Source organism: Salvelinus sp. IW2-2015, linkage group LG1 (assembly GCF_002910315.2).
Source record: "Salvelinus sp. IW2-2015 linkage group LG1, ASM291031v2, whole genome shotgun sequence".
Classification (NCBI taxonomy): domain Eukaryota; kingdom Metazoa; phylum Chordata; class Actinopteri; order Salmoniformes; family Salmonidae; genus Salvelinus; species Salvelinus sp. IW2-2015.
In genome coordinates, this window is record NC_036838.1 from 38,637,946 (window position 1) to 38,655,474 (window position 17,529).

Consider the following 17,529-nt stretch of genomic DNA (forward strand, 5'->3'; position numbering starts at 1 on the left):
GTGAATTTGACAATGTAATGAGTACTTTTGGGTGTCAAGGAAAATGTATGGAGTAAAAAGTACATTATTGTCTTTAGGAGTGTAGTGAAGTAAAAGTAGTCAAAAATAGAAATAGTAAAGTAAACATACTGCAAAAAACTACTTAAGAAGTACTTGAAAGTATTTTTACTTAAGTATTTTACACCACTGCCAGGGCATGCTAGGAATATGGGATCAAATACTAAACATTTTACTACTTTATTTATAAGAATCTGTAGGGGGGGGTCAATTTTTACCCCTACCCTTTTGAGAGAAGAAAATAATACTTGTTGAACAAAATCTCTTTCTCTGAGCAATTGTATAAGTATAAAATATTATTTCCAAATAATTTTTTACGTAAAATATAGCTCAGCATTTGAATTCATTATTTAATAAAGTAATTATTGCTCATCTTTATCAAGGGTGTCAATAATTTCGGACCCCACTGAATTAGTCTCTAATGAATTTGAGAATGAACAGTTGCTGCATTCAAAATAACGCTGAAAATATCTCACAAATCTTAACATAACCCATTAGTCAAATTGACCCCAGAATTAGTGTATAAACTCAATACATTAAGTAATGACTTTAAGAATGATTACCAGCTGAAACGAATCTACCTGCAGCACTAGACTAAACTTCACATGCGTCATCCTTGGTAGTGAGATAGACATGGTCATGCTTTCACTGAATGCACATAAAGGAAGATAGTTCCTGCATGATAGAGTGCTTGATTTGTTACCCAACTGATCTTGTGTCCTTTCTGTCATCCTGTGAACCCCGTTCATTGCTGCTTGCAGCTATATCTCACAATTATTTTCTAAATGAATCAACATAAGCTTATAAACATTTTGCTCCCAAAAACCCTCTTGTGAGTGAAAGCAAAGAGAGCTGACACGGCCACGAGAAAAATGAACTGGGGCTATTCCTGCGTTTTGCACAGAACAGGTCATGATGCCTATGCGGTGTTGTAGGCCTATGACCTGAAATTGAGAGCGGCTCCCTTCGCTGTTAAACTGTTAAAATTCAGACCTGCCAAACTCATTTTCCCCCTCACGTTCCAGCTCGTCCAAAGACACAGCGGGACTCCTTTCTGGAGGCGCAGCCGCGCCTATACCCAAATCCAGCGACCAAAGCAAAGGCGAGATAAAGTTTGAGAGAACGGAGTAGTTTACAGCTTCACCGAAATGACAGCCTACCGGTGAAACGTTTTTGGGGAGAAGAGGTGGAAACGGACTCCGGACGGGAGGGATAGAGCACGGACGGGAGGGGAGGGACCCAGTGCGCTGATGGACTGAGAGACAGATCGTTTCTAATGCACACTATCTCCTCACCCCTCTCCATATGACCGTCTCTCTCTGGCGGATGATGTAATTGTTTTCTATGAACCTTGCCTTTCTGAAAGCAGTTATATTTTCAATTTCCAAGTAGCAACTACAGCGCATATATTCCACGCATCTCTCCTGTCTCCTGTGGGACGGGTGGCGAGGGAGGGTTGGGAGAGACGGGCGTTGAAGATCTAGTGAGGGGTCTCAGCGGGATATTGCTGCATTTCGGTGATTCCCAACGGTAAGTGAACGCTTTTTTAAACTAACAGCCTATCCAGACGCAAAGTTTTGATCCCTTTCTCTGTCTCGGAGAGATGCCAAAGAGTTACAACACAAAATGTCACGTTGCAAACTCCGATACAGTGTTTATTGAGAGCTGTAATTTGTCCGGAAAACTGACCTTTCCCTTTTGAGAAGCGCGTCGTAATTGTTTCCTGGGGTTCTGTTCTGTGGAGCTATCTGATGATTATTTGCTGAACATATAGTCTTACATTATCATTAAATATTTTAGTTTTACCCTATTTAATTCGCCTGTTTGTCAGTTATTTTGCTATACACTGTAGCCTTGTTCTTAGAATAGTTGTTCAGCATTATACATATCTTATGACCTGATTATAAACTAGGCCAACAGAGTCAAAAGTTTTACTCATTCAAGTAATTAGACCTATAAAGGCAAAATGTGTATAATTATGTTAGTGCAAAAAAAAAGCGCTAGAATACATGAAGTAGCCCATCTGTAGAATTAGCACGTATTTTCATTTTCCACAGTTTCTTGTGCGCTTCTTCTTGTAATGCCTTCCCTCACCAATCGCCTCTCACGCTCTCAATTTTACAGCCGCAGGGCAGTTGGTCGTTGCACAGGGATATTGAATTCTTTAGGAATGTTATTTGCCCGAAGGCACAGCAAAGCGTCTTCAATACTAAAAAGTCCATGGAAGTAAAACTGTATTTGTGGAAAGGGTTGTAGCCGAAATTACGTGACCTATTAACTTTATAAGAAACAAGAGAGTTTTTTTGTAGACGTTTGTAAATGACGAAACCGACCTACGCAGCTTTAAAAGAAACCAGAGAAAAGATTTTGTGGAGGTTGATAGTTTATTAGAGTCAGGTGGTACACACTAAAAACAAATGGTTCTATATAGTGCCAAATAAGGGTTATTTGACTCGTAACGATAGCGGATCCCTTTTGGGTGCTATACTAGAACCCTTTTTTGGAGGTTATTTAAAGAACCATGCTCATATGGATCTAAATTGAACCTTTATGGTGCTTTAAAGAACCCGTTCCTAAGGTTCTATATAGCACAAAAACAGTTTCACTATCGTTACAACCCTTGTTAAAACCCCTATTGGTGCTGTATAGAACCCACCGTTCTCTATTTCAAAAGGTGCTAGAAATAACATTTTGAAGAACAATACAGGGTTCTTTTTTCGTATTTAGCCATGTTATATGGTCAAAATGGCATAGGTTTCTTTATTGTGTTAATTGTCAAGTTGAATCAGGTGTGCTAGCTCTGGAACGGCTGGGGGTTCCTGAGGAGAGGTTTGAGAACCACTGAGCTAGACAACAGTTGACACAAGGCCACACGTTAGTCTTTCACAAGGCACTGTCACTGGCCATTGTCATATTTAACATGTCATGGCATTACACAACAGATTAGAAAAACTGGAATTAAACTATGTTCTTAGCAAACATCCAAGCAGACATCTCCCCTCTCTCCCCCTCGGTCTCTTCCCTTCTCCCTCTCTGTCTGCTAGGCTACTTTGAACCAAGCAAATTGTTTTTCTCCACTTGGCAAAGCCAGAGCCAATTCGGCCATGTGAGAGCACAGCTCAGTGCAGGTCATTACCGTGTTTAAATGGATTACTGAAGAAGAGGATACAGAATGCTGCAAAACAACAACTGACTATATTAAAGCTATGTAATCCACCATATAATGGCACACATTTTACAATTTGGTTTCTTGTGCATAAACAGTCTGCTATGTAAAACAATATACATTAAAGACTTAACAACAGGTAAAGTAGGCTAGACCTATTATAACAATATATATATATATATATTTTTTTTATCCTCCTTAAGGTGCAGTCATGTGGCAAAGAATTGTGATTTGCTGCGCGCTGCTTGCGCTCTGTTCAGCAGCACCGCCCGCTCACATCAACCGTCTGGCGCTGTTCCCTGACAAGAGCGCTTGGTGCGAGGCCAAGAACATCACACAGATAGTCGGGCACACCGGCTGGCCAGCCTCGCTCTATCCAAACAGGTCAGTGTGAGGCACCACACACACACACACACACACACACACAACACACACACCACACACACACACCACACACACACACACACACACCACACACACACACAACACACACACAACACCACACACACACACACACACACACACTGCCACAAACTCAAGTCCATACAACACAGCACACATGCACAGGCATTTGTTTTCAAGGGTGATGACTCCTTTTAATAACTGAAAGCAGGAATGAAGTTTGACTTTGAATGGCCAAATTACCCCAAAATCACCCTAATTTGAATGTGCACACAGGCATCATAACTGTTTTAGGATTTCCACACACGGGGAACATTTGTTACCAGGGCCCGTTTTTTTTGCCTTTAAAAAAAGCATTTCATGCTATTCTACATTACATTTACATTTAAGTCATTTAGCAGACGCTCTTATCCAGAGCGACTTACAAGTGGTGCATTCACCTTATGTGTCCAGTGGAACAACACTTTACAATAGTGCATCTAACTCTAAGGGGGGGGGGGGGGGGGGGGTTAGAAGGATTACTTTATCCTATCCTAGGTATTCCTTAAAGAGGTGGGGTTTCAGGTGTCTCCGGAGGTGGTGATTGATTCCGCTGACCTGGCGTCGTGGGGGAGTTTTTCCACCATTGGGGTGCCAGAGCAGCGAACAGTTTTGACTGGGCTGAGCGGGAGCTGTACTTCCTCAGAGGTAGGGAGGCGAGCAGGCCAGAGGTGGATGAACGCAGTGCCCTTGTTTGGGTGTAGGGCCTGATCAGAGCCTGAAGGTACGGAGGTGCCGTTCCCCTCACAAGCTCCGTAGCAGCACCATGTCTTGTAGCGAGTGCGAGCTTCAACTGGAAGCCAGTGGAGAGAGCGGAGGACGGGGTGACGTGAGAGAACTTGGGAAGTTTGAACACCAGACGGGCTGCGGCGTTCTGATGAGTTGTAGGGTTTAATCGCACAGGCAGGGAGCCCAGCCAACAGCGAGTTGCAGTAATCCAGACGGGAGATGACAAGTGCCTGGATTAGGACCTGCGCCTTCATGTGTGAGGCAGGGTCGTACTCTGCGAATGTTGTAGAGCATGAACCTACAGGAACGGGTCACCCCTTGATGTTGGTGAGAACGACAGGGTGTTGTCCAGGATCACGCCAAGGTTCTTAGCGCTCTGGGAGGAGGACACAATGGAGTGTCAAGCGTGATGGCAAGATCATGGAACGGGCAGTCCTTCCCCGGAGGAAGAGCAGCTCCGTCTTGCCGAGGTTCTTGAGGTGGTGATCCGTCATCCACACTGATATGTCTGCCAGACATGCAGAGATGCGATTCGCCACCTGGTTATCAGAAGGGGGAAAGGAGAAGAATAAGTGTGTGTCGTCTGCATAGCAATGATAGGAGAGGCCATGTTAGGATATGACAGAGCCAAGTGACTGGTGTATAGCGAGAATAGGAGAGGGCCTAGAACAGAGCCCTGGGGGACACCAGTGGTGAGAGCACGTGGTGCGGAGACAGATTCTTGCCACGCCACCTGGTAGGAGCGACCTGTCAGGTAGGACGCAATCCAAGCGTGGGCCGCGCCGGAGATGCCAACTCGGAGAGGGTGGAGAGGAGGATCTGATGGTTCACAGTATCAAAGGCAGCCGATAGGTCTAGAAAGGATGAGAGCAGAGGAGAGAGAGTTAGCTTTAGCAGTGCGGAGCGCCTCCGTGACACAGAGAAGAGCAGTCTCAGTTGAATGACTAGTCTTGAAACCTGACTGATTTGGATCAAGAGGTCATTCTGAGAGAATAGCAGGAGAGCTGGCCAAGGACGGCACGTTCAAGAGGTTTGGAGAGAAAGAAAGAAGGATACTGGTCTGTAGTTGTTGACACAGAGGGATCGAGTGTAGTTTTTCAGAAGGGGTGCAACTCTCGCTCTCTTGAAGGCGGAAGGACGTAGCCAGCGGTCAAGGATGAGTTGATGAGCGAGGTGAGGTAGGGGAGAAGGTCTCCGAAGATGGTCTGGAGAAGAGAGGAGGGGATAGGGTCAAGCGGCAGGTTGTTGGGCGGCCGGCCGTCACAAGACGCGAGATTTCATCTGGAGAGAGAGGGGAAAAGAGGTCAAAGCACAGGGTAGGGCAGTGTGAGCAGAACCAGCGGTGTCGTTTGACTTACAAACGAGGATCGGATGTCGTCGACCTTCTTTTCAAAATGGTTGACGAAGTCATCCGCAGAGAGGGAGAGAGGGGGGGGGGGGAGGAGTTCAGGAGGGAGGAGAAGGTGGCAAAGAGCTTCCTAGGGTTAGAGGCAGATGCTTGGAATTTAGAGTGGTAGAAAGTGGCTTTAGCAGCAGAGACAGAAGAGGAGAATGTAGAGAGGAGGGAGTGAAAGGATGCCAGGTCCGCAGAGGCGAGTTTTCCTCCATTTCCGCTCGGCTGCCCGGAGCCCTGTTCTGTGAGCTCGCAATGAGTCGTCGAGCCACGGAGCAGGAGGGGAGGACCGAGCCGGCCTGGAGGATAGGACATAGAGAGTCAAAGGATGCAGAAAGGGAGGAGAGGAGGGTTGAGGAGGCAGAATCAGGAGATAGGTTGGAGAAGGTTTGAGCAGAGGGAAGAGATGATAGGATGGAAGAGGAGAGAGTAGCGGGGAGAGAGAGTGAAGGTGGGACGGCGCGATACCATCCGAGTAGGGGCAGTGTGGAAGTGTTAGATGAGAGCGAGAGGGAAAGGATACAAGGTAGTGGTCGAGGACTTGGAGGGGAGTTGCAATGAGATTAGTGAAGAACAGCATCTAGTAAAGATGAGGTCAAGCGTATTGCCTGCTTGTGAGTAGGGGGGGAAAGTGAGAGGGTGAGTCAAAAGAGGAGAGGAGTGGAAAAAGGAGGCAGAGAGGAATGAGTCAAAGGTAGACGTGGGGAGGTTAAAGTCACCAGAACTGTGAGACGTGAGCCATCCTCAGGAAAGGACTTATCAAGGCGTCAAGCTCATTGATAGACTCTCCAAGGGAACCTGGGGGGCGATAAATGATAAGGATGTTAAGCTTGAAAGGGCTGGTAACTGTGACAGCATGGAATTCAAAGGAGGCGATGACAGATGGGTCAGGGGAGAAGAAGAGAATGTCCACTTGGGGGAGATGAGGATCCCAGTGCCACCACCCGCTGACCAGAAGCTCTCGGGGTGTGCGAGAACACGTGGGCAGACGAGGAGAGAGCAGTAGGAGTAGCAGTGTTATCTGTGGTAATCCATGTTTCCGTCAGTGCAAGAAGTCGAGGGACTGGAGGGAAGCATAGGCTGAGATGAACTCCTGCCCTTGTATGGCCGCAGATCGGCAGTTCCAGAGGCTGCCGGAGACCTGGAACTCCACGTGGGTCGTGCGCGCTGGGACCACCAGGCAGCGGCCACGCGGTGTGAAGCGTTTGTYTGGTCTGTGCAGAGAGGAGAGAAGAGGGATAGACAGACACATAGTTGACAGGCTACAGAAGAGGCTACGCTAATGCAAAGGAGATTGGAATGACAAGTGGACTACACGTCTCGAATGTTCAGAAAGTTAAACTTACGTTGCAAGAAATCTTATTGACTAAAATGATACAGTGCTGCTGAAGTAGGCTAGCTAGCAGTGGCTGCGTTGTTGACTTAGTTAGAAAGTGTAGCTGGCTAGGTAGCCTCGGTAACTGGCTAGGTAACCTCGACAATTACTCAAAACTACACAATTATCTTGACAGCAAAGACAACTATGTAGCTAGCTAACACTACACTAACCAAGTCGTTCCGTTGTAATGTAATAGTCTCTACAGTGCTACATCATTTACGTGTAATACCACACAAATTACCGAAATCAGTGGCTACTCTCACAAACTGAGATCAATCTGGTCTTTAATTCAAACAAACAATAGCCCAGGCCAATTAAGCGTAACATATTGTACAGTATGAGGAGGCAACATATATACAGTGCCTTTGGAAAGTATTCAGTCCCCTTGACTCTTTTCACATTTTGTAACATTACAGCTTTCTTCTAAAATTGATTACTTTGTTTATTTTCCTCATCAATCTACACACAATACCCCATAATGACAAAGCAAAAACAGGTTTTAGACATTTTTGCTAATTTATACAAATAAAAATTTACTGAAATATTACATTTACTTAAGTGTTCAGACCCTTTACTCAGTACTTTTGGCAGCGATTACAGCATAGAGTCTTCTTGGGTATGATGCTACAAGCTTGGCACACCTGTATTTGGGGAGTTTCTCTCATTATTTTCTGCAGATCTCTCAAGCTTTGTCAGGTTGGATGGGGAGTGTTGCTGCACAGATATTTTCAGGACTCTCCAGAGATGTCGATCAGGTTCAAGTCTGGGCTCTGGCTGGGCCACTCAATGACATTCAGAGACTTGTCCAAAAGCCACTCCTGTGCTTAGGGTCATTGTCCTGTTGGAAGGTGAACCTTCAACCCAGTCTGAGGTCCTGAGCGCTCTGGAGCAGGTTTTCATCAAGGATCTCTCTATACTTTGCTTCGTTCATCTTTCCCTCGATCCTGACTAGTCTCGCAGTCTCTGCCGCTGAAAAACATCCCCACAGCATGATGTTGCCACCACCATGCTTCACCGTAGGGATGGTGCCAGGTTTCCTCCAGATGTGACGCTTGGCATTCAGGCCAAAGAGTTCAATCTTGGTTTCATCAGAACAGAGAATTTTGTTTCTCATGGTCTGAGAGTCTTTAGATGCCTTTTGGCAAACTCCAAGTGTGCTGTCATGTGCCTTTTACTGAGGAGTGGCTTCCATAACAGCCTCCACTCTTTGGGAAGGCTTTCCACTAGATGTTATAACATTGCTGTGGGGACTTGCTTTCATTCAGCCACAAGAGCATTAGTAAGGCCGGGCACTGGTGTTGGCCGATTAGGCCTGGCTCTTAGTCGGCGTTCCAATTTATCCCAAAGGTGGTTGAGGTCAGGGCTCTGTGCAGGCCAGTCAAGTTCTTCCACACCGATCTCGACAAATAATTTCTGTATAGACCTTGCTTTGTGCATCGGGGGCAATGTCATACTGAAACAGGAAAGGGTCTTCCCCAAACTATTGCCACTAAGTTGGAAGCACAGAATTGTCGAGAATGTCATTGTATGCTGTAGCAGCTGCCGAATCCAGATTCTACTGTCGGACTGCCAGATGGTGAAGCGTGATTCATCACTCCAGAGAATCAATTTCCACTGCTCCAGAGTCCACTCCGGCTGACGCTTGGCATTGTGCATGGTGATCTTATGCTTGTGTGCGGCTGCTCGGCCATGGAAACCCATTTCATGAAGCTCCTGACGAACAGTTATTGTGCTGATGTAGTGAGTGTTGCAACAGAGGACAACCGATGCGTACGCGCTTCAACACTGGGTGGTCCCATTCTTTGAGCTTGTGTGGCCAAACACTTCGTGGCTGAGCCGCTGTTGCTCCTAGACATTTCCACTTCACAATACAGCCTTTAAAGTTGCCCGGGGCACCTCTAGCAGGGCAGAAATTTGACGAACTGACTTGTTGGAAAGCTGGCATCCTATGATGATACCACATTGAAAGTCACTGAGCTCTTCAGTAAGGCCATTCTACTGCCAATGTTTGTCTGTGGAGATTGCATGGCTGTGTGCTCGATTTTAAACACCTGTCAGCAACAGGAGTGGCTGAAATAGCCGAATCCACTAGTTTGAAGGGGAGTCCACATACTTTTGTATATACAGTACCAGTTCAAAATTTGGATACACCTACTCATTCCAGGGTTTTTCTTTATTTGTACTATTTTCTACATTGTAGAATAATAGTGAAGACATCAAAACACATATGGAATCATGTAGTAACCAAAAAAGTTTTTAATTTCTTCAAAGTAGCCACCCTTTGCCTTGATGACAGCTTTGCACACTCATGGCATTCTCTCAACCAGCTTCCCCTGGAATGCTTTTCCAACAGTCTTGAAGTTTTAAACAAATCAAAATATATTTTATATTTGAGATTCTTCAAAGTAGCCACCCTTTGCCTTGATGACAGTCTTGCACACTCTTGGCATTCTCTCAACCAGCTTCATGAGGTAGTCACCTGGAATGCATTTCAATTAACAGGTGTGCCTTGTTAAAAGTTCATTTGTGGAATTTCTTTCCTTCTTAATGTGTTTGAGCCAGTCAGTTGTGTTGTGACAAGGTAGGGGTGGTACACAGAAGACAGCCCTATTTGGTAAAAGACCAAGTCCATATTATGGTAAGAACAGCTCAAATATGCAAAGAGAAACGACAGTCCATTATTACTTCAAAAGATGAAGATCAGTCAATACGGAACATTTCAAGAACTTTGAAAGTTTCTTCAAGTGCAGTCGCAAAAAACATCAAGTGCTATGATGAAACTGGCTCTCATGAGGACCGCCACAGGAAAGGAAGGCACAGAGTTACCAGTGGTGGAGAGGATGAGATCATGAGAGTTACCAGAGTCAGAAATCGGCAATTAACTACACCTCAGATTGCAGCCCAAATAAATGCTTCACAGAGTTCAAGTAACAGACACATTTCAACATCAACTGTTCAGAGGAGAATGCGTGAAGCAGGCCTTCATGGTTGATTTGCTGCAAAGAAACCACTACTAAAGGACATCAATAATAAGAAGAGACTTGCTTGGGCCAAGAAACATGAGCAATGATGAGTCCAGATTTTAGATTTTTGGTTCTAACCGTGTCTTTGTGAGACGTAGAGTAGGTGAACGTTTCCCACCGTAGAGTAGGTGAATGGTTCCCACCGTGAAGCATGGACTGGGAATTGTGATGGTGTGGGGGTGTTTTGCTGGTGACACTGTCAGTGATTTATTTAGAATTCAAGGCACACTTAACCAGCATGGCTACCACTATCATTTGTTTTTCAACAGGACAATGACCCAACACACCTCCAGGCTGTGTAAGGGCTATTTGACCAAGAAGGAGAGTGATGGAGTCCATCATCAGATGACCTGGTCTCCACAATCACCCAACCTCAACCCAATTGAGATGGTTTGGGATGAGTTGGACCGCAGAGTGAAGGGAAAGCAGCCAACAAGTGCTCAGTATATGTGGGAACTCCTTCAAGACTGTTGGAAAAGCATTCCAGGTGAAGCTGGTTGAGAGAATGCCAAGAGTGTGCAAAGCTGTCATCAAGGCAAAGGGAGGCTAATTTGAAGAATATATTTTGGATTTGTTTAACACTTTTTTGATGACTACATGATTCCACAGGTGTTATTTCATAGTTTTGATGTCTTCACTATTATTCTACAATGTAGAAAATACTAAAAAGAAAGAAAAACCCTTGAATGAGTAACTTTTGACTGGTACTGTATATATATATATATATATATATATATATATATCATAGGCTACTAAATAAAATTCCCTGTGGCACACGGACTCACTAATGATGAAGATAAAGCCATAGGCTACTACTGCTGTTTCCTAAAAATTGGGAGCTGTTGAGAAAAAATTATTATATTGATTCTACAGACAGATTAGTCTTCATTTTTCAGGAGTCGGCTTTCCAAACGTTATGTTTTTTCACGTGATTGTATTTAGAAATGTACAATAGGCAACCAACCATAGAAATATAATCCATAGATGGCATTTCCCATTCAAGTCAGGACTGGCTGCCATTGCCTGTGTACACACAAGTTTAATAGTCAAATTGCAAGGGTAAGAGGTTCCAAAACCCTTCTATGGATTATATGTCTATGGCCACAATGCAACAAGTTGTATATTTGGTGGCCAAATTGTAGCCTTCCTGACTGTAGTCAACTGCTAACTGACAAAATAAAGGAAACACTTGAGTAAATGAGGGATACAAATAATATGTCATGGTGTGGGGTGCATTTTCCTGGCATGGTTTAGGTCCACTTGTAGAATATATGCCAAGGCGCATTGAAGCTGTTCTGGCAGCTCGTAGTGGCCAAACACCGTTGTGTTGGTGTTTCCTTTATTTTGGCAGTTACCTGTATGCGCTTATGATAAAATGTAATCCACAGTTATTTTTGAGAAACTATTGATCCTCTGTGGCTAAATTATGCTCTCACTTGAACATTCATAGCGGGCTCCTGTGGTTGGATAAAGCAAATATTATAAAAACAATTATGTGTGAGCCACTGACTCACAATTGACCAGTCACATTTATCTATTATGCAGTTACCCAATCAAGAGCCCCCCAGTTAGTCATGTGTCCCCCCTACCCCCTCTCCTCCCCAATCTAATGATTAGCAGAGCAGCAGCAGGCTGTCTACACTCATTGAAAGCGGGCTCCTGAATCCTCCTGTGGTTGGCGGTTGCAGTAAAAAAATATATATAGAGATGACTTGTATAATATATACCGTATATATTTCCTTTATTTAATTATTTTTACATGTTATTTTTTTTGCTGCCTCTTGGGCCTCCCATGGTCCTGGGCCCAAGCCCCTGCGCTAATCTGGCCCTGTGTGTAATGGTCACCTCCAGAATATAATCAGCCATGAAATATACAGATATCAAAGCTGAATGGTGACATCTTCCCTCTTTCTCTTTCCTCCCTCTCTCCCCTATCATTCCAGGGCATGTCTGGGGCAGTGCTTCAGCTACAGCGTCCCCAACACCTTCCCCCAGTCCACTGAGTCCCTGGTGCACTGTGACTCCTGCATGCCTGCACAGACTCAGTGGGAGGTGGTAAGTACACACGCAAACACCTATATGCACGTGCACACACACACACACACCAGCTAATGTAACACTACTCTTTGAATATAGACACTTCCACAAACCCCTAGTACACCTAACCACACAACCCCAGTAGCCTACAGAAACACACGACCACAACCACAATTGGTCCTGCATTTAATTCATTCGAGGTTTTTCTTGTCCTCTGTCTTTAATGGGTCTGCCTGTTTAGTAGCCAGGGATTCCAGAGTCCTGGAACAACAAAGGCCCTGTGTTGAGGTGTATGTAGTTTAAAGAGCAGACAGAAGGTAGGATAGGAGTGGGCCTGGGACTTCATGCCTCGAGAAAGAACTTGATTGATGTACTGTATACAATATTGAAAAAGGAAATGTGCCTTATCAGTCCAGCGGCTGATAAATTAATTATGACTATGATTATGACTATTTTGGATCCACAAAGGCATGCCTTTGATACCGGATAACATTTTTGTGGATTTTTATAGCTTTACTAAAAACAGTGCTCTGAGCATAAAAGTGTGCTAATTGTTTTCTCAAGATTGAATATTCTGCCGTTTCCAACCATGACGGTGCATTGTCAAATTATTTCAGATCCAGCCTCCTATTGTTGGTCTGGCAGCTGTGTCAAGCTTGACTGATTTACTGAAATCACAACATTACTCAGAGCGGGCTACATTGTTTGAAGATGGATGCAGAGGCTTTGTCTTAAATCTCTCTGCCAGAGACTGACGTGTGGAAGACTCTAGGCGAAAGTCCTGGCAGTGCTTTGTCTTTGTGTGTGTGTATGCATGTGTGCGTGTGTTTGTGCTGAGGGGGCGGGGCGAGGGGCGCATGTGGCATGTGTGTAATGCATTGTGCGTTGTGTGAATAGGTGACTTTGGACTGCCCGGGCAGTGATGATGCTCCTCGTGTGGATAAGCTGGTGGAGAGGATCCTCCACTGCAGCTGCCAGTCCTGCAGTAAGGAGGGAGCCCAGGAGGGGGCACTGATGCAGCTCTACCCATCAGAGAGTGCCCAAGACCCCCCTATCCTACCAGAGAGCCACCACAGCGGCACACACTCTCAGCACGCTCACACACACACAGAGCCACACACACACACATCTGATGGAGGGTAGGTCGCTCGATCACCACTGACACTTCCTCTCTCGCCATTCCTGATTCTTCTCCCAAACCTCTCCACAAGTTGTTTCTTCTACACACAGCACTTGATGCATTTCCCTTCTCTTCTATCCAACCTCTGTTTCTTCATTCAACAGCTTAAAAGCACTTTGAAAGTAAAACTTCACTTCACATGATAACTGCTTATAAAAGCACATGCAACCAAGCTCCCTCATGCTGTACTCTTCACAAGTCAACCACAGTATAAGTGAACACATACAAAGACACAAGCTTATCTAAACTGTTTTTGTCATCTGACTTCTCACTTAGGAGGACAACAAATATAACAATCCTACACACACGCACATATGCACCCAGGCATGCACTCTGACGCAACTATAGACTTTTGAAGCTGTAGTCTTATATCTGTAAATCTGTCTTAAAAAAAAATGTATTAAAAAAAAGCATAGAGCTACAAAGTTTCTTGCCTTAATTTGTGTTTATCACCAATTTGCATTAGTATCTGACCTAATGCTATATGTTCCAATGATTGCTTCTCCTATGAGAATAAAGCTATTTTTGTTCAATCTTATCAATGCAGTTCTATCTGTTATGATTTACTTAATGCCTTTTTGTCTATTATTGTCATAATGTGGTGGGAATGTGATCTTGGACTAGTCAGCTGCCTATGTTCATATACATGTTTATGCTGCTCTCTGTTGGTGCAAAGAAGGTACTGCAGAGGGCATCTTGCTAGAGATGAAGCAGCATGCATGTGCTGTAAATGCAATAGTCCTGTGATCAGAAGAAAAGAGACAAATGCAGCATATGGATACAGAAGTGTAAGGATATGAAAACATGTTGCAGCATTTTCCATCAGTTTGCATTGGCTACCTCTCAATCCACAGTCCTTCTCATCTCACCTACATAATTTTCATCTAGCAATAATATAGGCAACTAACACCATAGTGGTTCTGATGTTTACTAAAGTACAGAGGCTTAGGCTGTGTGTGTTATGATCCTAACTGTGGACTTTAGATTTGTGTGTATTGGGCAGGTTTTCATCCTCACTCCTCTCTGCCTGCAGCAGTCACCATGGACACCGATGTTGTTCTAGAACAGAAACGGATTACTGATAAATAACATACAGAGCAAACACACAGAGGACTTTCCACACATTTTAACCAACATTAAACGGCAGGCATTAAAACTCCAACACACACACACACAACAATTAGGCATTATTGTACGTATCAATTATCTGTTTTCACAATTTCAAATGTAATGTAAATGAATGCAAATTCCCACTCCTTTTCCTCCACCAGCTAATTGCTCAATTGTCTGTGTTTAAGTTCATATGAACAATGTGTATTTTATACCTTTATCCTCCTGAGACCCAGCAATTCATTTTTGTCCTTTCTAGTGGACATCAGTTCTTAGTCCATATCTCTGTATTAAGGTCCTGTTGTCCCTTTGAAAGGACAGTCTGGGATTTTCAATGTTATCACATGTGTGGTGGTGTGATCTTGGCAACTTTGTCTTCCTGGTTCTTAAAGAAATGGCTGCCGTCAAAATTAGCACACTTAATGGAAATTTGAAAAGAAGTGTGAGTAATTATTAATGATACTTTTTGTGAGTTTGATATTCAAATTGTTTCTCGTAAGTGAATATCTCATGAATGGTTAAGTGAGTTTTCAGGCCTGTGTAATATTTTTTTTACATTAAATAAGATCTAAATAAGAGCTTATCAAGAAATGTCCTCTGTAGTGGACACTCAGATGCTGCAACTATGTTTTTTACCTTCTATACCCATTGACTGTAATGTACATCTTTTCATATTCACGTCCTAATGACCACTACAGAGGGAAATTTTGCACTTTCAATAAAAGATAAATAACACAATTTTTTCTAAACAATGTCTTGGTAACATGTTTTTTCCCCCACCCCAAACACCTACTTTATGTAAATAATAATAATAAATCCTAAACTTTTTTTTCCCGGGTCTCAGGATTATGATAGTTAACTGTCATCTGATCATTTCATCACAAAGTGCTTTTGACCTACATATCCACTAAAATAGAAATCTTTCTGATGAGTTGTCATGGCAACCCAGAGTGGGGTGTTGTAGATATAGTTTGATAGTGACTAAAAGCCTGGGGGGGGAGTTCTAAGAGAGAGAGAGAGAGAGTACAGTTCGAGCTAGTCCGTTAATCCAACTCTCTGCTCAATAGAGCTCAATAGACAGGGAGTGAAGGGGATCAGTGGGGTGTCTGAGGTTAGGGAGAGACACAGACACTAGAAAGATCCAGGCCGATATGAAGTTCCAGTAATGTTCCAGTAATTTACAGCTGCTTTGCATTGAGAGGAAAAGGAATAAACACACAGGTTTTGAGTACAAAAAATTCTAACCTTTCAATGGACAAATAAGCATGATTAGGTAACGAACAATAAAGATCAACCATAACCAAACGAACCAGCAGATGTCAGTGTGACTGCATGGAGTTGACCTGAGTATCAGTGGGAGAGAAGGGTGGTTTTCCAGGGAAAAGGTCATTTTCGTCAAGCTTATTTTCATTCTCGAATCTCCTTCCCTCTATTCCAAGCACAAACTCATGGTTTTGTTTAAAACAGCATGCAAGATAAATTAATTTACTCAAAAATTTTAATTATCTCACTATTCTCCTCCCCTGATCCTTTCTTTTACATCTAATCGTCTCCTTCTAATCTGTTTCTCCTGTCTCCTTCTAATCTGTTTCTCCTGTCTCCTTCTAATCTGTTTCTCCTGTCTCCTTCTAATCTGTTTCTCCTGTCTCCTTCTAATCTGTTTCTCCTGTCTCCTTCTCTACCTCCTCCCTTCTCCTCCTCTCTGTTCCATCTGATTAACTTCCGTTTAAGTGAAATTGTAAGGATTGCCTTGCTTGTGTGACTCTCTAGTGCAAAACAAATTGATCAATCCCTTATCTCTTAATGACAGAGTGGTCAATCAATGGAGGGAGGGATAGGAGCGAGAGAGAAATACTCCAGGGAGAGTTTTCTATTCATGGATTGTCAACCATGTCATCATCACTCCACGGCTGGGCCCGGACCAGTKCTACAGACAGCAACGGAAGATGAGTGAATGTGTTTAGTGATTGCGTGAGTGTGTCAGTGAGTGTGTGTGTGTGTATTTGTTTGTTTGGGAGGGACTGCTGCATCCGCTAGCATGAGAGTGTGACATTAGAAGGGGTTGTGTGGAGGTGTAGGACCACATCATGTCTGGCTGTCGTAGCCTACAGAGATAATTCATCACTACCTCCATGTCCCCTCTGTAGGTTACCAGTAATAGAGCCTGTACACCTACATAATCCCTGCCTAAAATCAGTGTATGGCCAAGAGATGGGTGTCTGCTGCGCTGCCCCTGCATGGCTTTGGTCTTCTCATCTTTGAGGGGTTCAAACTAATATGATCCTCCTTTACCAGAGCTTTTAATCATTTGAAAAAGCCAGATAATTAACATAGTGATACGGTGGGAGCTGTAGATGAGAGGAAATCTATGATGCTGTAGATGAGCTTGGATAAAAGATTTTTTTAAAGAGTTAAAAAACGTTAGATGAGCTTCCAAAGTGAGGTAAAGGTTGGAAATGGCGATTCGGGATAAAAGAGAATAGGGGAATATAAATGGAACAGGGCCGTGCACAGACCTTTAAGGGGGCAGGTGCTCAAAATGAACAAAGGGCACCCCCATGCTTGATTTTTTTTAAACTTTCATAATTCATATCTTCAAATTCATAACATGGCCTACCAAATGCCTCTGTAGCGAGACTTTTTTTTCTTAGAATAGGCCTATTTATTTCTGCAACAACACACTCACTCATCATAACAAATGGTATTAAAGCAAGTTAGACACAGTGACTCCTAAATACATGATTGACATCGGGAAAAGAGGGTGGGCTCTCATGATGATCGTTGATGTCGATGATTGATGTAAATCTGCTAGTTAGCAAACTCTAATTATTTTACTGATTGTGATTTACCTCTATGTCTTTCTGCCTCTTTCTGCTGCACGTATCGGCCAACCAGACCGAATTATGATGATGTAGGTTAAATCAAGTGTTAATCAAATGTTATGCTACTGTGGCAGTACTGTTGATATTTAAACTAGGTAGCTATAGCTACACACACTTTACCAGTGACCGCATT

At 43.6% G+C, this 17,529-nt stretch overlaps 1 protein-coding gene across 1 annotated transcript; it reads left to right on the forward strand.

The window, feature by feature from the left end:
- Positions 1 to 1,098: 1,098 nt before the first annotated feature.
- Positions 1,099 to 13,942, forward strand: nbl1 (NBL1, DAN family BMP antagonist). Its single transcript, XM_023992190.2, has 4 exons — positions 1,099 to 1,587; positions 3,427 to 3,607; positions 12,131 to 12,242; positions 13,122 to 13,942. The coding sequence occupies exons 2-4, from the start codon at positions 3,435 to 3,437 to the stop codon at positions 13,365 to 13,367; spliced, it is 531 nt and encodes a 176-aa protein (XP_023847958.1). The 5' UTR covers positions 1,099 to 1,587; positions 3,427 to 3,434; the 3' UTR covers positions 13,368 to 13,942.
- The last annotated feature ends 3,587 nt before the right edge of the window (positions 13,943 to 17,529 follow it).